Source organism: Lithobates pipiens, unplaced genomic scaffold, assembly GCF_037356315.1.
Source record: "Lithobates pipiens isolate NorthernLeopardFrog02 unplaced genomic scaffold, aLitPip1_a1.2 Scaffold_8, whole genome shotgun sequence".
In the NCBI taxonomy this organism is placed as follows: domain Eukaryota; kingdom Metazoa; phylum Chordata; class Amphibia; order Anura; family Ranidae; genus Lithobates; species Lithobates pipiens.
In genome coordinates, this window is record NW_027507903.1 from 681,654,940 (window position 1) to 681,677,853 (window position 22,914).

At 47.5% G+C, this 22,914-nt stretch overlaps 1 protein-coding gene across 1 annotated transcript in view; it reads left to right on the top strand.

The window, feature by feature from the left end:
• Positions 1–22,914, top strand: part of LOC143962107 (phospholipid scramblase 1-like) — a 69,411-nt gene that overhangs the window by 38,259 nt on the left and 8,238 nt on the right. The window contains exons 4-6 of the mRNA XM_077471433.1: positions 13,322–13,503; positions 16,115–16,276; positions 19,308–19,436. Of these exons, the coding sequence (XP_077327559.1) occupies positions 13,322–13,503; positions 16,115–16,276; positions 19,308–19,436 (473 nt within the window). The remainder of the gene's footprint in view (positions 1–13,321; positions 13,504–16,114; positions 16,277–19,307; positions 19,437–22,914) is intronic.

The window sequence follows — 22,914 nt, forward strand, 5'->3', positions numbered from 1 at the left end:
TGTTAAAAAGTCAGATCATGTGTACGGGCCTTTAGTCATAGCTAGCAATCATGAAAAAAAAAATTGAATAAATACTCTTTTAAAACCCCCATGTGATCAGATAATTGATTCTTAAGCCCCATACACACGATCGGACTTTGTACAAACTTTCCCATGGATTTTTGTACGAAGGGCGTTGGCTGTGAACTTGTATTGCATTCACACTGCAGGACTATTTCAGCAAACTTTCACCAAATCATGTGTTTTTTCTGCTCTTTACTGCCACCTTTGGTCATCTTCTGTATTGTTGTCTGATCTTTTGCATTGGTTCTGAGCATGGAGTGTTTGTACTTTGTACAAAAGTCCGATGGTTTTCTGTACACACGATCAGACTTTGCTCCATCGGACTTTTGTTGCCGGAAAATTTGTCCATTTGCACAGTCAACAAAAGTCCGATGAAAACAGAAATAGTTTGTCCGATGGAGTGTACACACGGTCGGATGTTGCTCCAAAACAGCTAATTTGCATGTTTGTCATCAAATTGTTGTCCATACACACGATCTGACTTTTTGACAACAAACTTGCAAATTAGCTGTTTTGGAGCAACATCCGACTGTGTGTACGCTCCATCGGACAAAATTTTTCGGTTTTCATCTGACTTTTGTTGGCTGTGCGAACGCACAAACTTTCTGGCAACAAAAGTCCGATGGAGCAAAGTCCGATCGAGTGTACAAAAAACCATCGGACTTTTGTACAAAAGTACAAACAGGCATGCTCAGAACCAATGCAAAAGATCAGATAACAATACAGAAGTTGACCAAAGGTGGCAGTAAAGAGCAGAAAGTTGGCTGAGAAAGTCCTACCGTGTGTATGCAATACAAGTTCACAGCCAACGCCCTTTGTACAAAAATCCACGGGAAAGTTTGTACAAAGTCCGATCGTGTGTATGAGGCTTTAGATTGATCGCTGAATCCTCAGCTGAGTAAAATCCAATTCAATTAATCACCAGGCGTTCCCACAAATGTGTAAAAATAAAATTGTGCTAATATTCAAAACATGATTTTGAAGTGGAAAAGAAATGTTGAACTAAATTCTCAATAATAGATGGATGTGCGATAGTGTGTGTGATAGAGTGAAAGAAGAGAATGAAGATAATGTGGAAAAAAAGGGAAGAAAGAAGGAAAAAAAAGAAAAGACTAATGCCCCGTACACACGGTCGGATTTTCCGATGGAAAATGCACGATCGGATCATGTTGTCGGAAAATCCGACTGTGTGTGTGTGTGTGTGTGTGTGTGTGTGTGTGTGTGTGTGTGTGTGTGTGTGTGTGTGTGTGTGTGTGTGTGGGCTCCATCTGACTTCTTCCGTTGGATTTTCCCGACACACAAAGTTTGAGGGCAGGATCTTAAAATTTTACGACAACAAAAACCGATCGCACATTTTCCATCGGAAAATCCGACCGTGCGTACAGGGCATTAGTCTTTTCTTTTTTTTCCTTCTTTCTTCCCTTTTTTCCCCCCACATTATCTTAATTCTTCTTTCACTCTATCACACACTATCGCATAAATTCCGATTGCGTGTAGACAATTTGGAGGGACTGTCCCTGATTTGGAGCGTAAAATAAAGGCGAGTGGAGGCGCCAACTCTGATGATTCCATCATATCATTAAGCGTTAGTGTAATATATACGCAAATCACTTATGTTCGATATTATGTTGCCATAACCCGAGTCGCATGAACATAGAAATATATAGACACGTGGATAAATAAATACAATTGCACAACGATCTATAATGCGCACTGATGTGCGATGAACATTCGACTCCGTTGTTAGTTTGTTGCCTATACACCAAATTTGTTTGAAGCAATTAAATCGATTCTTATATATGATATACATCATAACTTGTTATAAAAAAAAACAAAAAACTCTCAAAACAATACGGGAGACAACGAGAAGAAGTTCACAAAACATTGATCTGTAAAATTAAACTCAGATCCGGATGTAAATCCAGATCCGAGTTCATGCAGAACCCTTGCTGCCCGTTATTATTTGTATAGTTGTTTTTACCATCGCTGTGTATACTAGTGTATTGGTATAGGCGTGGCTGACCTGAACCTCGAATCATGTTCATGTAGCCCTATAGGTCTATAGACCACTGAGTGTAAAAAAAGTGGTAGTGTTAAAGTAGCCATGCCGCCAAGAGCGGTAATAATGGCACTTGTGCCCATCATATGCAGCCGCCTCTGCCCATCAAATGCAGCCAATTGTGCCCATCATACGCAGCCACTTGTGCCCAGTATATGCCTCTATTTGTATCAAATGCAGCCACTTGTGCCCATCATATGCAGCCACTTGTGCCCATCATACGCAGCGCCACTTGTGCCCAGTATATGCCGCTATTTGTATCAAATGTGGCCACTTGTGCCCAGTATATGCCGCTATTGGTATCATACGCAGCCACTTGTGGCCATCATACGCAGCCACTTGTGCCCAGTATATGCCGCTATTTGTATCAAATGTGGCCACTTGTGCCCAGTATATGCCGCTATTGGTATCATATGCAGCCACTTGTGGCCATCATACGCAGCCACTTGTGGCCATCATATGCAGCCACTTGTGGCCATCATATGCCACTATTTGTATCATACGCAGCCACTTGTGCCCATCATATGCAGCCACTTGTGCCCATCATACGCAGCCACTTGTGCCCATCATACGCAGCCACTTGTGCCCAGTATATGCCGCTATTTGTATCAAATGCAGCCACTTGTGTCCATCATACGCAGCCACTTGTGTCCATCATATGCAGACACTTGTGCCCATCATACGCAGACACTTGTGCCCATCATATGCCGCTATTTGTATCAAATGCAGCCACTTGTGCCCATCATACGCAGCCACTTGTGCCCATCATATGCAGACACTTGTGCCCATCATACGCAGACACTTGTGCCCAGTATATGCCGCTATTTGTATCAAATGCAGCCACTTGTGCCCATCATGCGCAGCCACTTGTGCCCATCATACGCAGCCACTTGTGCCCAGTATATGCCGCTATTTTGTATCAAATGCAGCCACTTGTGCCCATCATACGCAGCCACTTGTGCCCATCATACGCAGCCACTTGTGGCCATCAAACGCAGCCACTTGTGGCCATCAAACGCAGCCACTTGTGGCCATCAAACGCAGCCACTTGTGGCCATCATACGCAGCCACTTGTGGCCATCATACGCCACTATTTGTATCAAATGCAGCCACTTGTGGCCATCATACGCAGCCACTTGTGCCCAGTATATGCCACTATTTGTATCATACGCAGCCACTTGTGCCCATCATACGCAGCCACTTGTGCCCATCATACGCAGCCACTTGTGCCCAGTATGTGCCGCTATTTGTATCAAATGCAGCCACTTGTGTCCATCATACGCAGCCACTTGTGTCCATCATATGCAGACACTTGTGCCCATCATACGCAGACACTTGTGCCCAGTATATGCCGCTATTTGTATCAAATGCAGACACTTGTGCCCATCATATGCAGCCACTTGTGCCCATCATACGCAGCCACTTGTGCCCATCATACGCAGCCACTTGTGCCCATCATACGCAGCCACTTGTGCCCATCATACGCAGCCACTTGTGCCCAGTATATGCCTCTATTTGTATCAAATGCAGCCACTTGTGCCCATCATATGCATCCACTTGTGCCCATCATACGCAGCCACTTGTGCCCAGTATATGCTGCTATTTGTATCAAATGTGGCCACTTGTGCCCAGTATATGCCACTATTGGTATCATACGCAGCCACTTGTGGCCATCATACGCAGCCACTTGTGCCCAGTACATGCCGCTATTTGTATCAAATGTGGCCACTTGTGCCCAGTATATGCCACTATTGGTATCATACGCAGCCACTTGTGCCCATCATACGCAGCCACTTGTGCCCATCATATGCAGACACTTGTGCCCATCATACGCAGACACTTGTGCCCAGTATATGCCGCTATTTGTATCAAATGCAGCCACTTGTGCCCATCATGCGCAGCCACTTGTGCCCATCATACGCAGCCACTTGTGCCCAGTATATGCCGCTATTTTGTATCAAATGCAGCCACTTGTGCCCATCATACGCAGCCACTTGTGCCCATCATACGCAGCCACTTGTGCCCATCATACGCAGCCACTTGTGCCCATCATACGCAGCCACTTGTGCCCATCATACGCAGCCACTTGTGGCCATCAAACGCAGCCACTTGTGGCCATCAAACGCAGCCACTTGTGGCCATCATACGCAGCCACTTGTGGCCATCATACGCCACTATTTGTATCAAATGCAGCCACTTGTGGCCATCATACGCAGCCACTTGTGCCCAGTATATGCCACTATTTGTATCATACGCAGCCACTTGTGCCCATCATATGCAGCCACTTGTGCCCATCATACGCAGCCACTTGTGCCCAGTATGTGCCGCTATTTGTATCAAATGCAGCCACTTGTGTCCATCATACGCAGCCACTTGTGTCCATCATATGCAGACACTTGTGCCCATCATACGCAGACACTTGTGCCCAGTATATGCCGCTATTTGTATCAAATGCAGACACTTGTGCCCATCATATGCAGCCACTTGTGCCCATCATACACAGCCACTTGTCCCCATCATACACAGCCACTTGTGCCCATCATACGCAGCCACTTGTGCCCAGTATATGCCTCTATTTGTACCAAATGCAGCCACTTGTGTCCATCATACGCAGCCACTTGTGTCCATCATACGCAGACACTTGTGCCCATCATACGCAGCCACTTGTGCCCATCAAACGCAGCCACTTGTGGCCATCAAACGCAGCCACTTGTGGCCATCAAACGCAGCCACTTGTGGCCATCATACGCAGCCACTTGTGGCCATCATACGCCACTATTTGTATCAAATGCAGCCACTTGTGGCCATCATACGCAGCCACTTGTGCCCAGTATATGCCACTATTTGTATCATACGCAGCCACTTGTGCCCATCATATGCAGCCACTTGTGCCCATCATACGCAGCCACTTGTGCCCAGTATGTGCCGCTATTTGTATCAAATGCAGCCACTTGTGTCCATCATACGCAGCCACTTGTGTCCATCATATGCAGACACTTGTGCCCATCATACGCAGACACTTGTGCCCAGTATATGCCGCTATTTGTATCAAATGCAGACACTTGTGCCCATCATATGCAGCCACTTGTGCCCATCATACACAGCCACTTGTCCCCATCATACACAGCCACTTGTGCCCATCATACGCAGCCACTTGTGCCCAGTATATGCCTCTATTTGTATCAAATGCAGCCACTTGTGCCCATCATATGCATCCACTTGTGCCCATCATACGCAGCCACTTGTGCCCAGTATATGCTGCTATTTGTATCAAATGTGGCCACTTGTGCCCAGTATATGCCACTATTGGTATCATACGCAGCCACTTGTGGCCATCATACGCAGCCACTTGTGCCCAGTATATGCCGCTATTTGTATCAAATGTGGCCACTTGTGCCCAGTATATGCCGCTATTGGTATCATACGCAGCCACTTGTGGCCATCATACGCAGCCACTTGTGCCCAGTATATGCCACTATTTGTATCATACGCAGCCACTTGTGCCCATCATACGCAGCCACTTGTGCCCATCATACGCAGCCACTTGTGCCCAGTATATGCCGCTATTTGTATCAAATGCAGCCACTTGTGTCCATCATACGCAGCCACTTGTGTCCATCATACGCAGACACTTGTGCCCATCATACGCAGACACTTGTGCCCAGTATATGCCGCTATTTGTATCAAATGCAGACACTTGTGCCCATCATATGCAGCCACTTGTGCCCATCATACACAGCCACTTGTGCCCATCATACACAGCCACTTGTGCCCAGTATATGCCGCTATTTGTATCAAATGCGGCCACTTGTGCCCATCATACGCAGCCACTTGTGCCCATCATACGCAGCCACTTGTGCCCAGTATATGCCGCTATTTTGTATCAAATGCAGCCACTTGTGCCCATCATACGCAGCCACTTGTGGCCATCATACGCAGCCACTTGTGGCCATCAAACGCAGCCACTTGTGGCCATCAAACGCAGCCACTTGTGGCCATCATACGCAGCCACTTGTGCCCATCATACGCCACTATTTGTATCAAATGCAGCCACTTGTGGCCATCATACGCATCCACTTGTGCCCAGTATATGCCACTATTTGTATCATACGCAGCCACTTGTGCCCATCATACGCAGCCACTTGTGCCCATCATACGCAGCCACTTGTGCCCAGTATGTGCCGCTATTTGTATCAAATGCAGCCACTTGTGTCCATCATACGCAGCCACTTGTGTCCATCATATGCAGACACTTGTGCCCATCATACGCAGACACTTGTGCCCAGTATATGCCGCTATTTGTATCAAATGCAGACACTTGTGCCCATCATATGCAGCCACTTGTGCCCATCATACACAGCCACTTGTGCCCATCATACACAGCCACTTGTGCCCAGTATATGCCGCTATTTGTATCAAATGCGGCCACTTGTGCCCATCATACGCAGCCACTTGTGCCCATCATACGCAGCCACTTGTGCCCAGTATATGCCGCTATTTTGTATCAAATGCGGCCACTTGTGCCCATCATACGCAGCCACTTGTGCCCATCATACGCAGCCACTTGTGCCCATCATACGCAGCCACTTGTGCCCAGTATATGCCGCTATTTTGTATCAAATGCAGCCACTTGTGCCCATCATACGCAGCCACTTGTGGCCATCAAACGCAGCCACTTGTGGCCATCAAACGCAGCCACTTGTGGCCATCAAACGCAGCCACTTGTGGCCATCATACGCCACTAATTGTATCAAATGCAGCCACTTGTGGCCATCATACGCAGCCACTTGTGGCCATCAAACGCAGCCACTTGTGGCCATCATACGCCACTAATTTTATCAAATGCAGCCACTTGTGGCCATCATACGCCACTAATTGTATCAAATGCAGCCACTTGTGGCCATCAAACGCAGCCACTTGTGGCCATCAAACGCAGCCACTTGTGGCCATCATACGCCACTAATTGTATCAAATGCAGCCACTTGTGGCCATCATACGCAGCCACTTGTGGCCATCATACACAGCCACTGTGCCCAAACAGAGGGGGAATTACCACAGCACTGCAGCAGCTCCTCTCCAATGCACCAGAGCAGAGCGGTGGCGACCTCCACTCCAGCATGTCTCCTCCACTCCTCTTCCTAAGCGCCAGGCATCCAATAGGGTGGCCTGGCGCTTTGGCCAATCAGGAAACAGATTGGCGGGGAGGAAGGTTAGGCTGAAAATAGCAAAAATGAATTTGTTATCATCAAACAATTGGGTGAGATCAGTGCGCACACACTCTCTGCCCCCCCCCCCCCCCCCAGGCCCACCCTATTTTGAAGTCTATTAGAGCCTCTACGTGTGTCCCTAGGGAGTGATTACTAACTGTGTGGGGGACTGACTAGATGAAGACAGAGATCGGTGTTCCTGTTTAGCATGAACACAAGATCTCTATCTTCTCCCCTGTCAGAGCGTTCTGCCTCTCTGGGGAAAGATCGCGGGTGGATGGCAGAGACATCGGGTCCACTGAACTCCTTGTGTGCAATCAGCATGCGATCATGCCTCTAGCGGCATGCACGCCCCCCCAGTGGCTATTGCACGAAATGACGTACAGGTACACGCTTTTGCACAATAGAGCCAACCTGCCGCAGTACATCTGCGTTAGACGGTCAGCAAGTGGTTAACAAAAACATGGTGGGAGTGAAACTATCAGGAAAAAAAAAAGACAAAGGTGCATATAATCAGTATATGAAACATACAGAAAATACAATGAATAAGCGAGGCTGTAGATGGCAATAAGTAATTCTTACCAGTTTTTAGTCCAACACGTGCTCTGATAGCTGGCTCCTTCCTTTCAGTCTCTAAGATGGAGTCTGAGTTCCCAGGGTGCCCCTGTTTCCCTTCCTGAGACTGAAGAATGATGGGAAATTTTGTTAAAGGTGAACAGCTTCTAGTTTCTGCAAAAAAAAAGTAGATTCCCACTGGCTCCATCTTGTGGTCAAATCTGATATTGCGGGCAAAACAATCCTGCTGGGTGCCGAACAGACACTCTGCTCTCTCTCCCCCTATCAGCGTGTTCATTAATTGGCTCCTTCTTCTCCCTCTCTCAGTCTGAAAACTGCTGTACAGGGTGTGACGGATCCTGGACATAACCCCTCCCCCCCCCCGACTGGGGTATTTCCACCAAGAAGCTGCTTCCCAAGTTCTGGAACACAAGGCCAGTGAATATAGTTGTAGCTACCCCTCCCCCCCCCCCCCACACACACACACACACAAAACGAGGCAACAACTGTTTTTGGAGCAAACCAGAAGAAGAACTCAAGGCAGAGATAAAGGGGTGGGCAGGAGGGACGGCTGCCCTGGGCACTGTTGTATCATTTGAGGTGGGGGAGGGGCTGCATAGAGAGTGCCTACCTACAAGCTGGCAGGAGTACTTGAAGAGGAGAAATTTTTATTTGGGAAGAATTTTGGCTTGCAAAGAGAATTTATGGCCTTGTCCTGGCACGGGAAGAACTGCTTTATTAGAGAAACACCTGTTCAATTGCTTGGTAACACAAACTGCTAAATCAGCCAATCGCATGGCAGCAACTCAATGCGTTTAGGCACCTAGACGTAGTGAAGACAGCTTGCTGAAGTTCAAACCTAGCATCAGAATGGGGAAGAAAGGGGATTGAAGTGACTTTGAATGTGGTGTGGTTGTTGGTGGCAGACGGGCTCATCTGAGTATTTCTGGGATTTTCTCACACAACCATTTCTTGGGATTACAATAGTGGAGAAAAAAGAGAAAATATCCAGTGAGCGGCAGTTGTCTGGAGGAAAATGCCTTGTTGATGTCGGAGGTCAGAAAACAATGGGCAGACTGGTTCCACATGATAGAAAAAAACCCTCGTTACATCCAAGGTATGCAGAATACCATGTCTGAACACACAACACATCCAACCTTGAAGCAGAAGACCACACCGGGCGCCACTCCTGTCAGCTAAGAACAGGAAACTGAGGCTACAATTGGCACAGGATCACCAAAATTGGACAATTGAATATTGGAAAAACGTTGCCTGGTCTGATGAGTCTGGATTTCAGCTGCGACATTCAGATGGTGGGGTCAGAATTTGGCGCATGGATCCATCCTGCCTTGTATAACCGGTTCAGGCTGGGGGTGAAGGTGTAATGGTGTGGGGGGTATTTTCTTGCCACACTTTGGGCCTCCTTAGCACCAATTGAGCATGGTTTAAACACCACAACCTACCTGAGTATTGTTGCTGACCATGTCCATCCCTTTATGTCTACAGTGTCCCCATCTTCTGATGGCTCCTTCCAGCATGGATAATGCACCATGTCACAAAGCTCCAATCATCTCACCACTGGACAATGAGGTCCCTGTCCTCCAGTCATCTCACCACTGGACAATGAGGTCACTGTCCTCCAATCATCTCACCACTGGACAATGAGGTCCCTGTCCTCCAATCATCTCACCACTGGACAATCAGGTCCCTGTCCTCCAATCATCTCACCACTGGACAATGAGGTCACTGTCCTCCAATCATCTCACCACTGGGCAATGAGGTCCCTGTCCTCCAATCATCTCACCACTGGACAATCAGGTCCCTGTCCTCCAATCATCTCACCACTGGACAATGAGGTCCCTGTCCTCCAATCATCTCACCACTGGACAATGAGGTCACTGTCCTCCAATCATCTCACCACTGGACAATGAGGTCACTGCCCTCCAATCATCTCACCACTGGACAATGAGGTCCCTGTCCTCCAATCATCTCACCACTGGACAATGAGGTCACTGTCCTCCAATCATCTCACCACTGGACAATGAGGTCACTGTCCTCCAATCATCTCACCACTGGACAATGAGGTCCCTGTCCTCCAATCATCTCACCACTGGACAATGAGGTCACTGTCCTCCAATCATCTCACCACTGGACAATGAGGTCACTGCCCTCCAATCATCTCACCACTGGACAATGAGGTCCCTGTCCTCCAATCATCTCACCACTGGACAATGAGGTCACTGTCCTCCAATCATCTCACCCATGGACAATGAGGTCACTGTCCTCCAATCATCTCACCACTGGACAATGAGGTCACTGTCCTCCAATCATCTCACCACTGGACAATGAGGTCCCTGTCCTCCAATCTTCTCACCACTGGACAATGAGGTCACTGTCCTCCAATCATCTCACCACTGGACAATGAGGTCACTGCCCTACAATCATCTCACCACTGGACAATGAGGTCCCTGTCCTCCAATCATCTCACCACTGGACAATGAGGTCACTGTCCTCCAATCATCTCACCACTGGACAATGAGGTCACTGTCCTCCAATCATCTCACCACTGGACAATGATGTCCCTGTCCTCCAATCATCTCACCACTGGACAATGAGGTCCCTGTCCTCCAATCATCTCACCACTGAACAATGAGGTCACTGTCCTCCAATCATCTCACCACTGGACAATGAGGTCACTGTCCTCCAATCATCTCACCACTGGACAAAGAGGTCACTGTCCTCCAATCATCCCACCACTGGACAATGAGGTCACTGTCCTCCAATCATCTCACCACTGGACAAAGAGGTCACTGTCCTCCAATCATCTCACCACTGGACAATGAGGTCACTGTCCTCCAATCATCTCACCACTGGACAACGAGGTCCCTGTCCTCCAATCATCTGACCACTGGACAATGAGGTCACTGTCCTCCAATCATCTCACCACTGGACAATGTGGTCCCTGTCCTCCAATCATCTCACCACTGGACAATGAGGTCACTGTCCTCCAATCATCTCACCACTGGACAAAGAGGTCACTGTCCTCCAATCATCTCACCACTGGACAAAGAGGTCACTGTTCTCCAATCATCTCACCACTGGACAATGAGGTCACTGTCCTCCAATGGCCTCCACACTCACCACATCTCATCCAATAGAGCACCTTTGGGATGTGGTGGAAACAGGAGATCGGCATCATGGATGTGCAGCCGACGCATCTGCAGCAACTGCGTGATGCTATCATGTCACTATGGAGCAAAATCTATTAGGAACGTTTCCAACACCTTGTATCTATGCCACCAAGAATAAAGGAGATTCTTAAGGCAAAAGGGGGTCCAGCCGAGTACTAATAAGGTGTACCTAAAAAAAAAATTGCTGGTGAGTGTATACAGAAAACCATCAGCTAAGAGCTAATCCCATTATCACAGACAATGGCCACCTCAGACAATCCCGCCCCCCCATAGAAATACATTATTCATAGGAAGCCAAAAGCCATTTAGTGATCAGCTCCTTCTGGATAACTTGAAAACTCAGTAAAGCAGAGTTCTCCAGGCAATGGTTCTCCAACAGCCCCAAGTCCGTGACACGGGGTTATGTAGAGATGTGGCACCCCCAAGTAGCCCGATCTATGGTAAGAATGAGGAGCGGCCTTAACCTGAGCTCCTCCCAGGCCATCACGCGGAGTTAGGGGTCGATCCCGACTCCTTGCCATGTGATCAGCTGTCAGCCAATGACAGCTGATCATGTGATGTAAACAGAGACGGTAATCTGCAATTTTTTCGTGAGGAGCAAAAATTAAGCTGATCACCAGTGGCTGGGAGAGGGACATCAGTCCCGATCATGGAGAGCCTTCTGTGCCCACCTGTGCCACCTACCAGTGCACAACAGTGCCGCCTACCAGTGCCCACCAGCACCACCTACCAGTGCCCTTGGTACCACCCATCGGTGCCCACAGTGTCACCTATCAGTGCCCACAGTGCCACCTATAAATATCACCAATCAGTGCCTCATCACCAGTGTTGCCTATCAATACCACCCATCAGTGCCACCTATCAGTGTCGCCTTATCTGTGCCTATCAGTATCACCTTATCTGTGCCTATCAGTGCCGTCTTATCTGTGCCTATCAGTGTCACCTTATCTGTGCCTATCAGTGTTGCCTTATCTGTGCCTATCAGTGCCGTCTTATCTGTGCCTATCATTGTCGCCTTATCTGTGCCTATCAGTGTCGCCTTATCTGTGCCTATCAGTGCCGTCTTATCTGTGCCTATCAGTGTCGCCTTATCTGTGCCTATCAGTGCCGTCTTATCTGTGTCTATCAGTGTCACCTTATCTGTGCCCATCAGTGCCGTCTTATCAGTGCCCATCAGTGTCGCCTTATCTGTGCCGTGTTATCAGTACCCATCAGTGTCATCTTATCTGTGCCTATCAGTGTCGCCTTATCTGTGCCTATCAGTGCCGTCTTATCAGTGCCCATCAGTGCCGTCTTATCTGTGCCCATCAGTGTCGCCTTATCTGTGCCTATCAGTGCCCCTAATTACTTTGTATCTTTTATGTCTGCCTGGAGTTCAGCTTGAACCGCTTTCTTTTTTTTGCTAGAAAATGACTTTAAACCCCAAAACAATGGTGTATTTGGTGAAAGCAGAGGCCCCGGAGAATAAAACGGTGGCAGTTGCTATTTTTTTTATGTTGCATGATATTGGCGTAGCTGTTTATCAAAGGCAAATTTTCAAGACACGGTTCACTAAAATGAATTTTAGTGCACACAAGCAGATAATACTCAGTTTTGTTGGGTGTTTTTTTTTTTTTTTTTCATATATAAAAGATGAGGTTGCATCAAGTAAATAGATACCAAACATGTCAAGCCTTAAAGCTAAACTAAAGTCTCAGTACTTACCTGTGCAATGGTCCTGCACCGGCGTCAGCATCTTCTACTGAGTGCTGGTCTTTGGTGGCTCTTCATTTGGCTGGCGGTGGATGACATCACTCCTGTGCACGTGCATAAGGTGGTCCATACCTCCCAACATTCTGAGATGGGAATGAGGAGAAACTATAACTGAGAGATAGTCGTAATTACCTCCTTAACTCCGGTCGTGTGTGTATATGGGGCAGCAGTGGTCTTTATTCTATGCTTTCATGCTTGGAACGTGGCCCAGCACTGTGACCTCATTGTCACCAGCGTCTCCCACTCCCACAGTGATGATTGTAAGCCTATAGGACACGTTTCCGATCACATGATCATTATGATGGCCAAGCACAAGAATCACATGATCAGGAAGCCCATTCAACGGTATTATGATCCCTTAAAGGGCTGATAGCTTCTGGAGGCATGGGGTCCTGAAAACAGGACTTTATATATCATTTTTTTGAATTGTGTTTAATAAAGTCACATCATCTTTTTTGTATTTCCTCACAATGTCCTTTTCTTTTTTCCTGTAGTTACGACGGCACAAGGCTGGGGGCGGAGCTTTGAAGTTCTGGATCCGATGGGCCAGCGGATGTATCAGGCCACCCAGATAGTGGAGTGCTGCGGGCCCATCTACAATCTGAAGGTCCAAGACAATGAGGGTCAGGATGTCATGGAGGTGGTGGAGAACCGCGCATGTCGCTGTTCTCACCTGGTTGGTAGATTTTATATTATTTATTGTACTCCAATAGCTACATTGCCAGTGTTCTAAGTCAATGAATTTGGTCCCGGGAACATTCATCCCAGGGAGTGATTCTTGTTTTCGGAATGATGGGCACTGGTCACTTTAGTTGGGATTGCACATTCTCCTTCTGTTTCTCCTCCTCCTTCTCCTCCTCCTCCTTCTTCTCCTCCTTCTTCTTCTACCTCCTTCTCGTTCTCCTCCTTCTTTTCTTTCTACGCCTTCTCCTTCTCCTCCTCCTTCTCCTCCTTATTCTAATTCTCCTCCTTCTTCTCCTCCTTCTCCTCCTCCTTATTCTCCAACTTCTTCCCCTCCTTCTTCTCATTCTCCTCCTTCTTCTCCTCCTTCTCCTCGTTCTCTTCCTTCTTCTCATTCTTCCCCTTCTCCTCCTTATTCTCATTCTCCTCCTTCTCCTCCACCTTCTTCTTCTCCTCCTTTTTCTCCTCCTTCTCGTTCTCCTCCTTCTTCTCATTCTTCACCTTCTCCTTCTTCTTCTCTTATTCTCATTCTCCTCCTTCTTCTCCTCCTCCTTCTTCTCCTCCTTATTCTCTTCCTCCTTCTTCTCCTCCTTCTTCTTCTCCTCCTTCTTTTTGTTCTACGCCTTCTCCTCCTCCTTCTCCTCCTCCTTATTCTCCTCCTTCTTCTCCTCTTTATTCTAATTCTTCTCCTTCTTCTCCTCCTTCTCCTCCTCCTTCTTCTCCTCCTTATTCTCCTCCTTCTCCTCCTCCTTCTTCTCCTCATTCTCGTCCTTCTTCTCGTTCTCCTCCTTCTTCTCCTTCTTCTCATTCTTCGCCTTCTCCTTCTTCTCCTCCTTCTTCTCATTCTCCTCCTCATTCTTGTCCTTATTCTCCTCCGTATTCTCAATCTCCTCCTTCTCCTCATTCTCGTCCTTCTTCTCGTTCTCGTCCTTCTTTCCTTCTTCTCCTTCTTCTCCTCCTTCTCCTTCTTTTTCTCCTTCTTTTTCTCCTCCTCAGCACTTTACAACATGAGGGCAGACAGTACAGTTACAATACAATTCAATAAAGGAGCAATCAGAGGGCTCTTCTCCCTAGAGCTTACAATCTAAGAGGGACGGTCAAGTGATACAAAAGGTCGTAACTGATGGGGATGGGCTGATGGAGAAAATAAAAGTACTTAGGCGGGGGTGGGAAGGTTTTTCAGGGATCGCCTAAAAGTGGACAGAGTAGGAGATCGTCGGACTGGTTGGGGTAGAAAGTTCCAGAGGATGGGAGAGGCTTGGGAAAAGTCCAGGAGGCGAGTATGGGAGGAGATGACGAGGGAACTAGAGACCCACAGGTCTTTGGAGGAACAAAGAGGACAATTTAGTTGGTATTTTGAGACTAGGTTAGAGATGTAGCTGGGGGCCAAGTTGTGGATGGCTTAGTAAGTTAGTGTTAGTATTTTGAATTTAATTTGTTGGGTGAGCGGAAGCCAGTGGAGGGATTGGCAGAGAGGGGTGGTGTCCACTGAGCGGTTGGTAAGGTGGGGGAGTCTGGCAGCAGCATTCATGATGGACTGAAGGGGGGATAGCCTTTGTAAGGGTAAGCCAATGAGGAGGGAGTTGCAGCAGTTGAGGTGAGAGATAACCAGGGAATGAATTAGAAAGTTTGTGATGTCATTGGTTAGAAAGGGGCGTATCTTCGTGATGCTGTGGAGGTTGTGGAGGCAAGCTTTGAAAAGTGATTGGATGTGAGGCCAAAAGGAGAGTTCAGAGTCCAGGACTGCACCTAGCACCTTGGCATGTGGGGACAGGTTCATGGTTGTGCCATTGCTCTTGGCAGAGAAGTCAGGGGAAGGGGCTCGTGGGGGAGGAAATATTACATGTGCATGAAGTACAGGAAGAGGGGAGCACAGGATAACCTAAGGTTTCTACATAGAACACAGTCTCTGGTCCTCTGCATGTCTCAGGGTCAATAGGGATGAGCTTAAGGTTCCCCAGCTATGTAAGCAATAGGGCCCAGGTAGTTAAAAAGGCATGGGGTCCCCCATAATTTATACCAGACCCTTTAGGGTGGGAATTAATTTTAAAAGGGATCCCCCGTGCAAAAAACAAAACAAAACCGGAAACAGCGTACCCCCCCCCCCCCGCCCCCATTCTCTGCCAGTCTGTTATATCACGGGGAACCCTACTCAAAAATCAAGGAAAAAACATCTTGAGGTCCCTCCCAAAAATACATACAAGACCCTTATCTCTGCATGCAGCTTGACAGCCGTGAAAAAGGAGGATCAGCGTTCTACTCTCCTCCTGAACCATAACAGGCAACATGCCCTCAACATGGGGGGGGGGGGGGGTTTGCATTGTACCCAGGTTAATGAGGACAAGGGTCTCTTCCCCACAACCCTGGCCTGGTAGTTGTGAGGATCTGCAGGTGGGGGCTTATCCAAATCTAGAAGCCCCCAATACAGTGGCACCCAGAACTGCCACCCATGTTACTCACATTATATGCAAAGCATCCCAGCAAAGGATTTAAACATGCCACTAACTTCTAGCTTGTAAAAGGTATAATTGGGACAAAGACCATTTTTTTCCAGAGTAAGCAGTCGGTTCCAGTTGCTCATGTTCTAATACTTGTGTCTGTTCTAGATGGAGGTGATTGTCCCATCATATGGGCTTGTTGGATTGGTCACTTTGCACTTGAATACCTTTGTCACCCACATGTCTATCATGAACCCGTCAAAGGAGGTGGTTTTGCTGATCCTGGGCCCCAGCTTCCAGACCAGCATCTTCGGGAACATAACCTTTGAGGTATTTACTAAAGGAAACTCTAACGAGCATAGAGTCCAGTCCATGCTGCTGTTCCTGAAGAGGCAGGCCGGAGCTCATGGATTGGATTTAGACCAATATGGGGTATTGCTGATTTTTTTTAAGGTATTGTATCCCACCCAACAAAGAATCATCCCCGTTACCCCTGAAATGGTATGCAATGATATGAGACCAATAATTATGAGGGTAAGCTTGGTGCCTCCAGTCTTTTATCTAATTTTTAACATTTCAATTGTTGATCCTTTGTGTTCATGGCTGGAGGCAGGGCCGCTGATAGGCCAGTACAACTGGCCCTGCTGTACCGGGCCTGACCAGCAGGGGGGCCCGGGCAACCTGAACAGCAAAGTAAATTTTCATGTAAAAAAAAAAAATTATTCTCCAGCCACCGATCATCCCATACTCTATCCCCCCCCCCCCCACAACCCCCCAACCCACCCCCCGCCGTTCGGTAAACTTTTTTTTTTTTTTTTAGAATATGTGTTTTTAATCGTTTAAATACGCGGCTGCAGAGGAGGGACTATTTTCTGTATTTCGGGTGCGGAAGAATACGTTCTCTGCACCCGCTCCTCATGTTGGCACATCGCACAAGTCCCAACCAGCACATCCTATTATGGTGTTTTGCGGAGTGATTTTCCTCTCTCTCTCTCCGTGTGAGAAGAGGTAGCAAAGTGAGAGGCGAGCAGAGAGAGCAGGGGCCGGGCAATCGAGATATTGTGGTCTGTGGACACTCAAGAACAGGGAGGAAGTGATCTCTGCTGGGGCCAAGGCAGCTAACAATTACACAGGTGAGGTGTATGCTTGCTTGGGGGGGGGGGGGGGGGGGGCTTGAAGTTCAACATCTACTACTACTCTGCAATAAATACCCTGACAATACTCTGCAATACCTACCCTGACAATACTCTGCAATACATACCCTGCCAATACTCTGCAATACCTACCCTGCCAATACTCTGCAATACATACCCTGCCAATACTCTGCAATACATACCCTGCCAATACTCTGCAATACATACCCTGCCAATACTTTGCAATACCTACCCTGCCAATACTCTGCAATACATACCCTGCCAATACTCTGCAATACATACCCTGCCAATGCTCTGCAATACAAACCCTGCCAATGCTCTGCAATACTTACCCTGACAATACTCTGCAATACATACCCTGCCAATACTCTGCAATACATACCCTGCCAATACTCTGCAATACATACCCTGCCAATGCTCTGCAATACTTACCCTGACAATACTCTGCAAATACTTACCCTGACAATACTCTGCAATACATACCCTGACAATACTCTGCAATAATACCAAAAATACAATTGTATTTATTCATTAAGGGTTTGTATTACATATAGATATTAAAGAGGTCTGTTCTCATCTGAAAACAGTATTTCTTTTGGATAATCAAACCTATAACTGGCTGGAGAAAAATATCACTTGTAGACAAACCTGGGGAGGGGCAATGGGTGGGGCCAGGGGTGGGGCCAGGGAGGAGCTGAGGGGAGCCCCGTCAGGTAGGCTGTACGGGGCCCCATGATTTCTGTCAGCGGCCCTGGCTGGAGGGAACTGCTACCTCAATGATAACCGTGGCATAAATAATAGACTACCGATTTCAAAGCACTTCCTGAAATCTCTTTACCGGTAATTGTAAAATCACTCTATCTACCTCTTGCTAGGTGATATCCTTGACTAGGCTAATCGTTTCCAATATTTAGAACTTTTCAAAGTCCCATTTCCATCTACACAACCTTCACATCTCCCTTCCCTATGATATCTAGTGTACCCAACTGATATTACCTCCATCCTCTGCCATCTCCTTCCCTATAGTATATAGTCAACCCAACTGTCATTACATCCATCCACTGCCATCTCCTTCCCTATTGTATCTAGTGTACCCAGCTGTCATCACCTCCATCCACTGCCACCGCCTTCCTTATTGTATCTAGTGTACCCAACTGTTGGCACCTTCATCCACTGCCATCTCTTTCCCTATTGTATCTAGTGTACCCAGCTGTCATCACCTCCATCCACTGCCACCGCCTTCCTTATTGTATCTAGTGTACCCAACTGTCATCACCTCCATCCACTGCCATCTCCTTCTTTATAGTATCTAGTCAACTCAACTGTCATCACCGCCATCCACTACCATCCCCTTCCCTATTGTATCTAGTGTACCCAACTGTCATCAATTCCATCCACTGCCATCTCCTTCCCTATTGTATCTAGTGTACCCAGCTGTCATCACCTCCATCCACTGCCACCGCCTTCCTTATTGTATCTAGTGTACCCAACTGTTGGCACCTTCATCCACTGCCATCTCCTTCCCTATTGTATCTAGTGTACCCAACTGTCATCACCTCCATCCACTGCCACCGCCTTCCTTATTGTATCTAGTGTACCCAACTGTTGGCACCTTCGTCCACTGCCATCTCCTTCCCTATTGTATCTAGTGTACCCAACTGTCATCACCTCCATCCACTGCCACCGCCTTCCTTATTGTATCTAGTGTACCCAACTGTTGGCACCTTCATCCACTGCCATCTCTTTCCCTATTGTATCTAGTGTACCCAACTGTCATCACCTCCATCCACTGCCATCTCCTTCTTTATAGTATCTAGTCAACCCAACTGTCATCACCGCCATCCACTACCATCCCCTTCCCTATTGTATCTAGTGTACCCAACTGTCATCAATTCCATCCACTGCCATCTACATCCCTATTGTATCTACTGTACCAAACTGTCATCACTTCAATCCACTGCCACCTCCTTCCCTATTGTATCTAGTGTTCCCAACTGTCATCACCTCCACCCACTACCATCTCCTTCCCTATTGTATCTATTCAACTCCGGGCATTGCATAAAATATTGGAATTTAAGGATAACGAGTAACATTTATTGTTGTCTACTAAGATGGTTGTTTCTCATGGTTCTTATTTTCTGTATTTTTGCTCTATCTCCTGGGGTTTCTGTCTCTGACATCTCTGTGGAACTTTTTTTTCCTGAAAGGTGAAATCTCGGGATGAGCAGCATGTGGTGGGAATGATAAAAGGTGAGGAGAACCAGTACACGGTCACATTTCCAATGGACATGGAGGTGACGATGAAAGCTGTGATTCTGGCCTCCTGCTTCTATCTGGTGAGGACACCTCCATTCTTCTCTTTACATCACTGTACTATTTACTGCATCAGGTGCAGGGGGCAAATCCCAATATATGTGTATTAAGCATTTTATTCCTCTGTCCTCCTTTTTATTGCATGCAATGTATGTTCAAATGGTCATGGATGCAGTGAAGCTCCATAGCAACGTACTGAAAATTCATTGTACAATAGGTCAGGTATATGCAGCTGAGATAGGTGTGCGCAGGGGGTGTACTGGGTGTGTCTGGGCACACCCTAATCGCCAAGGTTACCAACCATACAGTGTCTGTACAAAAACAGAGGCTACATTTGCTCCGGGTCTCTCCTGCCTCCTTAGCCATTGCAAACAAGGTGCTGGATATTTGAAGGTAAATTTACTTTACCATACCTCACCCACTAATATAGCCAAAAGGTTCAGCTGGGTTGTTGTGAACACTAAGGCAGGGCTGTACTTTTATAGTCACAAAATGAAGAATGCTGACATACAAATATATTGGTCTCCTTCCCATCCACCCTACTTTTAATAACATGTCTCTCCTCTAGCATATTCACTTCACCCTCTAGAACACTGGTCTCCTGTCCTCCCGCTGTACCATTGAGAAAATGTATCTTCTGTCCTCTCATTCTCCCTTCCAAATGGTGGTTCCCTTGCCCTCCCAATGTTTCTTTCATAAAAAAGATCTCCTGCCACTAACTATATTCCTGGGCATGGTTCTCCTGCCCATTCACCCTACCTTCCAGGACACAGTTTTTCTGCACATTCAACCTGCCCTCCATGACATCCGTCTTCTGCCCTCCCACACCTCCATCCAGAACATGGTTCTGCCACCCTCCCACTTTCCCTTCCAGAACATCGGTTCCCTGCTAATCTGCCCTACCTTTCAAAATACATGTTTTATGCTCTCTGATGATCCCATCCAGAAAGCCATTTTCATTCATTGTCTCTTCCAGACATGGATTTACTGACATCTGCCCTATCTTCCAGAACAGATCTTCTTCTCTCACACAGCCTAGTCCAAGATGGGTTTAGTGCCCTTCTACAGTCTCACTTCTATAAAAAAAGGTCCCATTCCCTCCCTCTTCCCTCTTACAGAACACGGGTCTCCTGCCCATCTGAACTCCCTTCCAGAACATGGGTCTCTAACTCTCACACACTCCAGTTGAAGATGGGTCCAATGCCCTTTTACATTCTCTCTTCTGGAAAAATAATGTCCTATTACTTCCATCGTCCCTTTTACAGAACACAGGTCTGCTGCCCATCTTTACTCCCTTCCAGAGCATGGGCTTCCCTGGTGACCCTTACTGATTCGAGGTCACGAAGTGAATGGCCAACAAACAGTTGCCAATTCTAAAATTGATTTGTGCTTTTGCTCTTACTTGGACTATGCAATTCCAAATAACAACTTAAAATAGCTTACATTTATAATATGTCACACACTATTAAGTGTATAAGTCCATTATTATATCGTAGACAAGAGCCTGATAGCCCAGTCACAATCTGAGCTCCATGAGTAGGTGTCAGAAACCATGAAACAGACTGAGACAGAAGTACAATCAAATCACACTTGTTTATTAATAAAAATAAAAGGTAAATAGAAAAAAGCGTAGTCAAGCATAGCCAGAATCCAGTAGCCAGATCGGGTAGTCAGCCAGTCCAAAGTTCATTAACCAGATCGGGTATTCAGCCAGGCCGGAAGTCAGGGATCCAAGGAGAGCATCTGCAAGCAGGATAAGAAGCCAGGTGGGATGTCAGCAAGCCAGTCTTGAAACAAACAGCAGGAGATGGTTCCTTGTGATGTGACCAACGTGAAGCCAAGGAAAGAGTGAGCTGAAAGGCTTTCAATAGGCAGGTCAGACAAGCATCATCGGGAACAGCTGGTAACTGTGGAAAGAGAAGAGAACTGGCAATTAGCCGACAGCTGAGCGGCCAGCCCAGAGAAGGAAGGGCTAAGCCAGCCCTGACAGTAGGGACCTACGCTTTAAAATAAAGTGTTTCATACCTGGTAGAGGAACCTGATGTGATGAGGAAGGTCCCTCTTACACCTATGGCTCAGGGCACTAATAGAGTGGACAGGTGGCACTAGAGTGCAGAGGCACATGCGTGCCTGTTGATCTTCCTAGCATCAAGGCTAAGCAGAGTAGTCAAGCCAGGACAGAAGGAAGATGACAGTGAACTACAGCAGAATGGCTGGTAGTAGGCAGGTTATGAGCTGGTGCTGGCTTCCCAGTGAACAGATAAGTAGGCACTGGCTGGTAGCGGATAGGTGCTTAAAGCCGATTACTAGGCAATCAGGCAGAGGAACAGCAAAGTCAGACAAGCTGGATCGGAGACTGGTAATAGGATCAGGTACAAGTACTTGCCACCGCCGCTATCCATGCGCCCGGCCCCTTTTAGGATGCTGGGTACGTGAATTCCTATGGCGGGGGTGTGTTTTTTGAAGTACTGATTAGAGCCAGAGGCTCTAATAGGCTTCAAAGTAGAGTGGGCTCAGGGCACAGAGCATTGCATCCAGAGCCCACCCAGGTGTGTTGCAACAGCGAATTAATATTCGCTGTTGCAACACAGGTCCTCCTCCTGACCAATTAGGAAGCGGGTCTGATACCCGTCACCCGCTTGGCTGAAAGGACAGGCGATCCTATTGGATGCCAAGGAGAAGAAGGGAGGAGCTGCACAGAAGACACAGGAACCTGCCATCCATAGAAGCCTGCTGCCGCCGAAGCATGCCAATGCCCGCAACCCTCCGAAGCCGCTTCCGGAGCCCGCTACCCACCGATGCCTGCCGGAGCCCACAAAATGCCCGCCGGGGCCCGCTGGCATAAGTGCAGGGGGGGGGAGCTGAGATGCCACTGACCAACGGGGGGTTTGTTTACCCCCCCAAAAAAAAACACTGGCCACCGCTGACTAGTACATATTCAAGAGTGTGGTCAGGATGCAGGCGGGGGTTGCTATTGCATCAGTAGTACAAAGGCAACAGGAGCAGGGGTAAGTCAGTGCAGCCAGAGTTCAAAGGATGGTCAGGACAAGCCAAGTCAGGTAGTATTTGTTATGATTGTGGTATGGAATCTTAATTAAGATCTCAGTGTTTTGTTTTTCAGTGCCTCCAACCTTACGGTAAATTTGAAGTTGGTTCAGATCCCCTCTCTAAGGCCCTCACATCCTTTATACCATTTTGGGACAATAAGCTCATAAAATTATCATAAGCTCAGCCCAGAAGGTTTGGCTTATTCTCCATTGGTTGAAGAATTCTAATGATTTACCTGATGAATTCAGGTAATAAGATCTTCAGCCACTAGATGTGCCTGAGGACAGACAATGGGGCTGATTTACGAACGGTTTGCACCATGAGTTGCGGCGCACGCCGATGCGCAACGGCCGTTTTCGTATTTCCCAAACATTTGCGCCTGTAACACAGCGCAATTCCCCATTTACTATAATATTCTCGGTGCGCGGGAGGAGGCGATCAGTACACCATTAT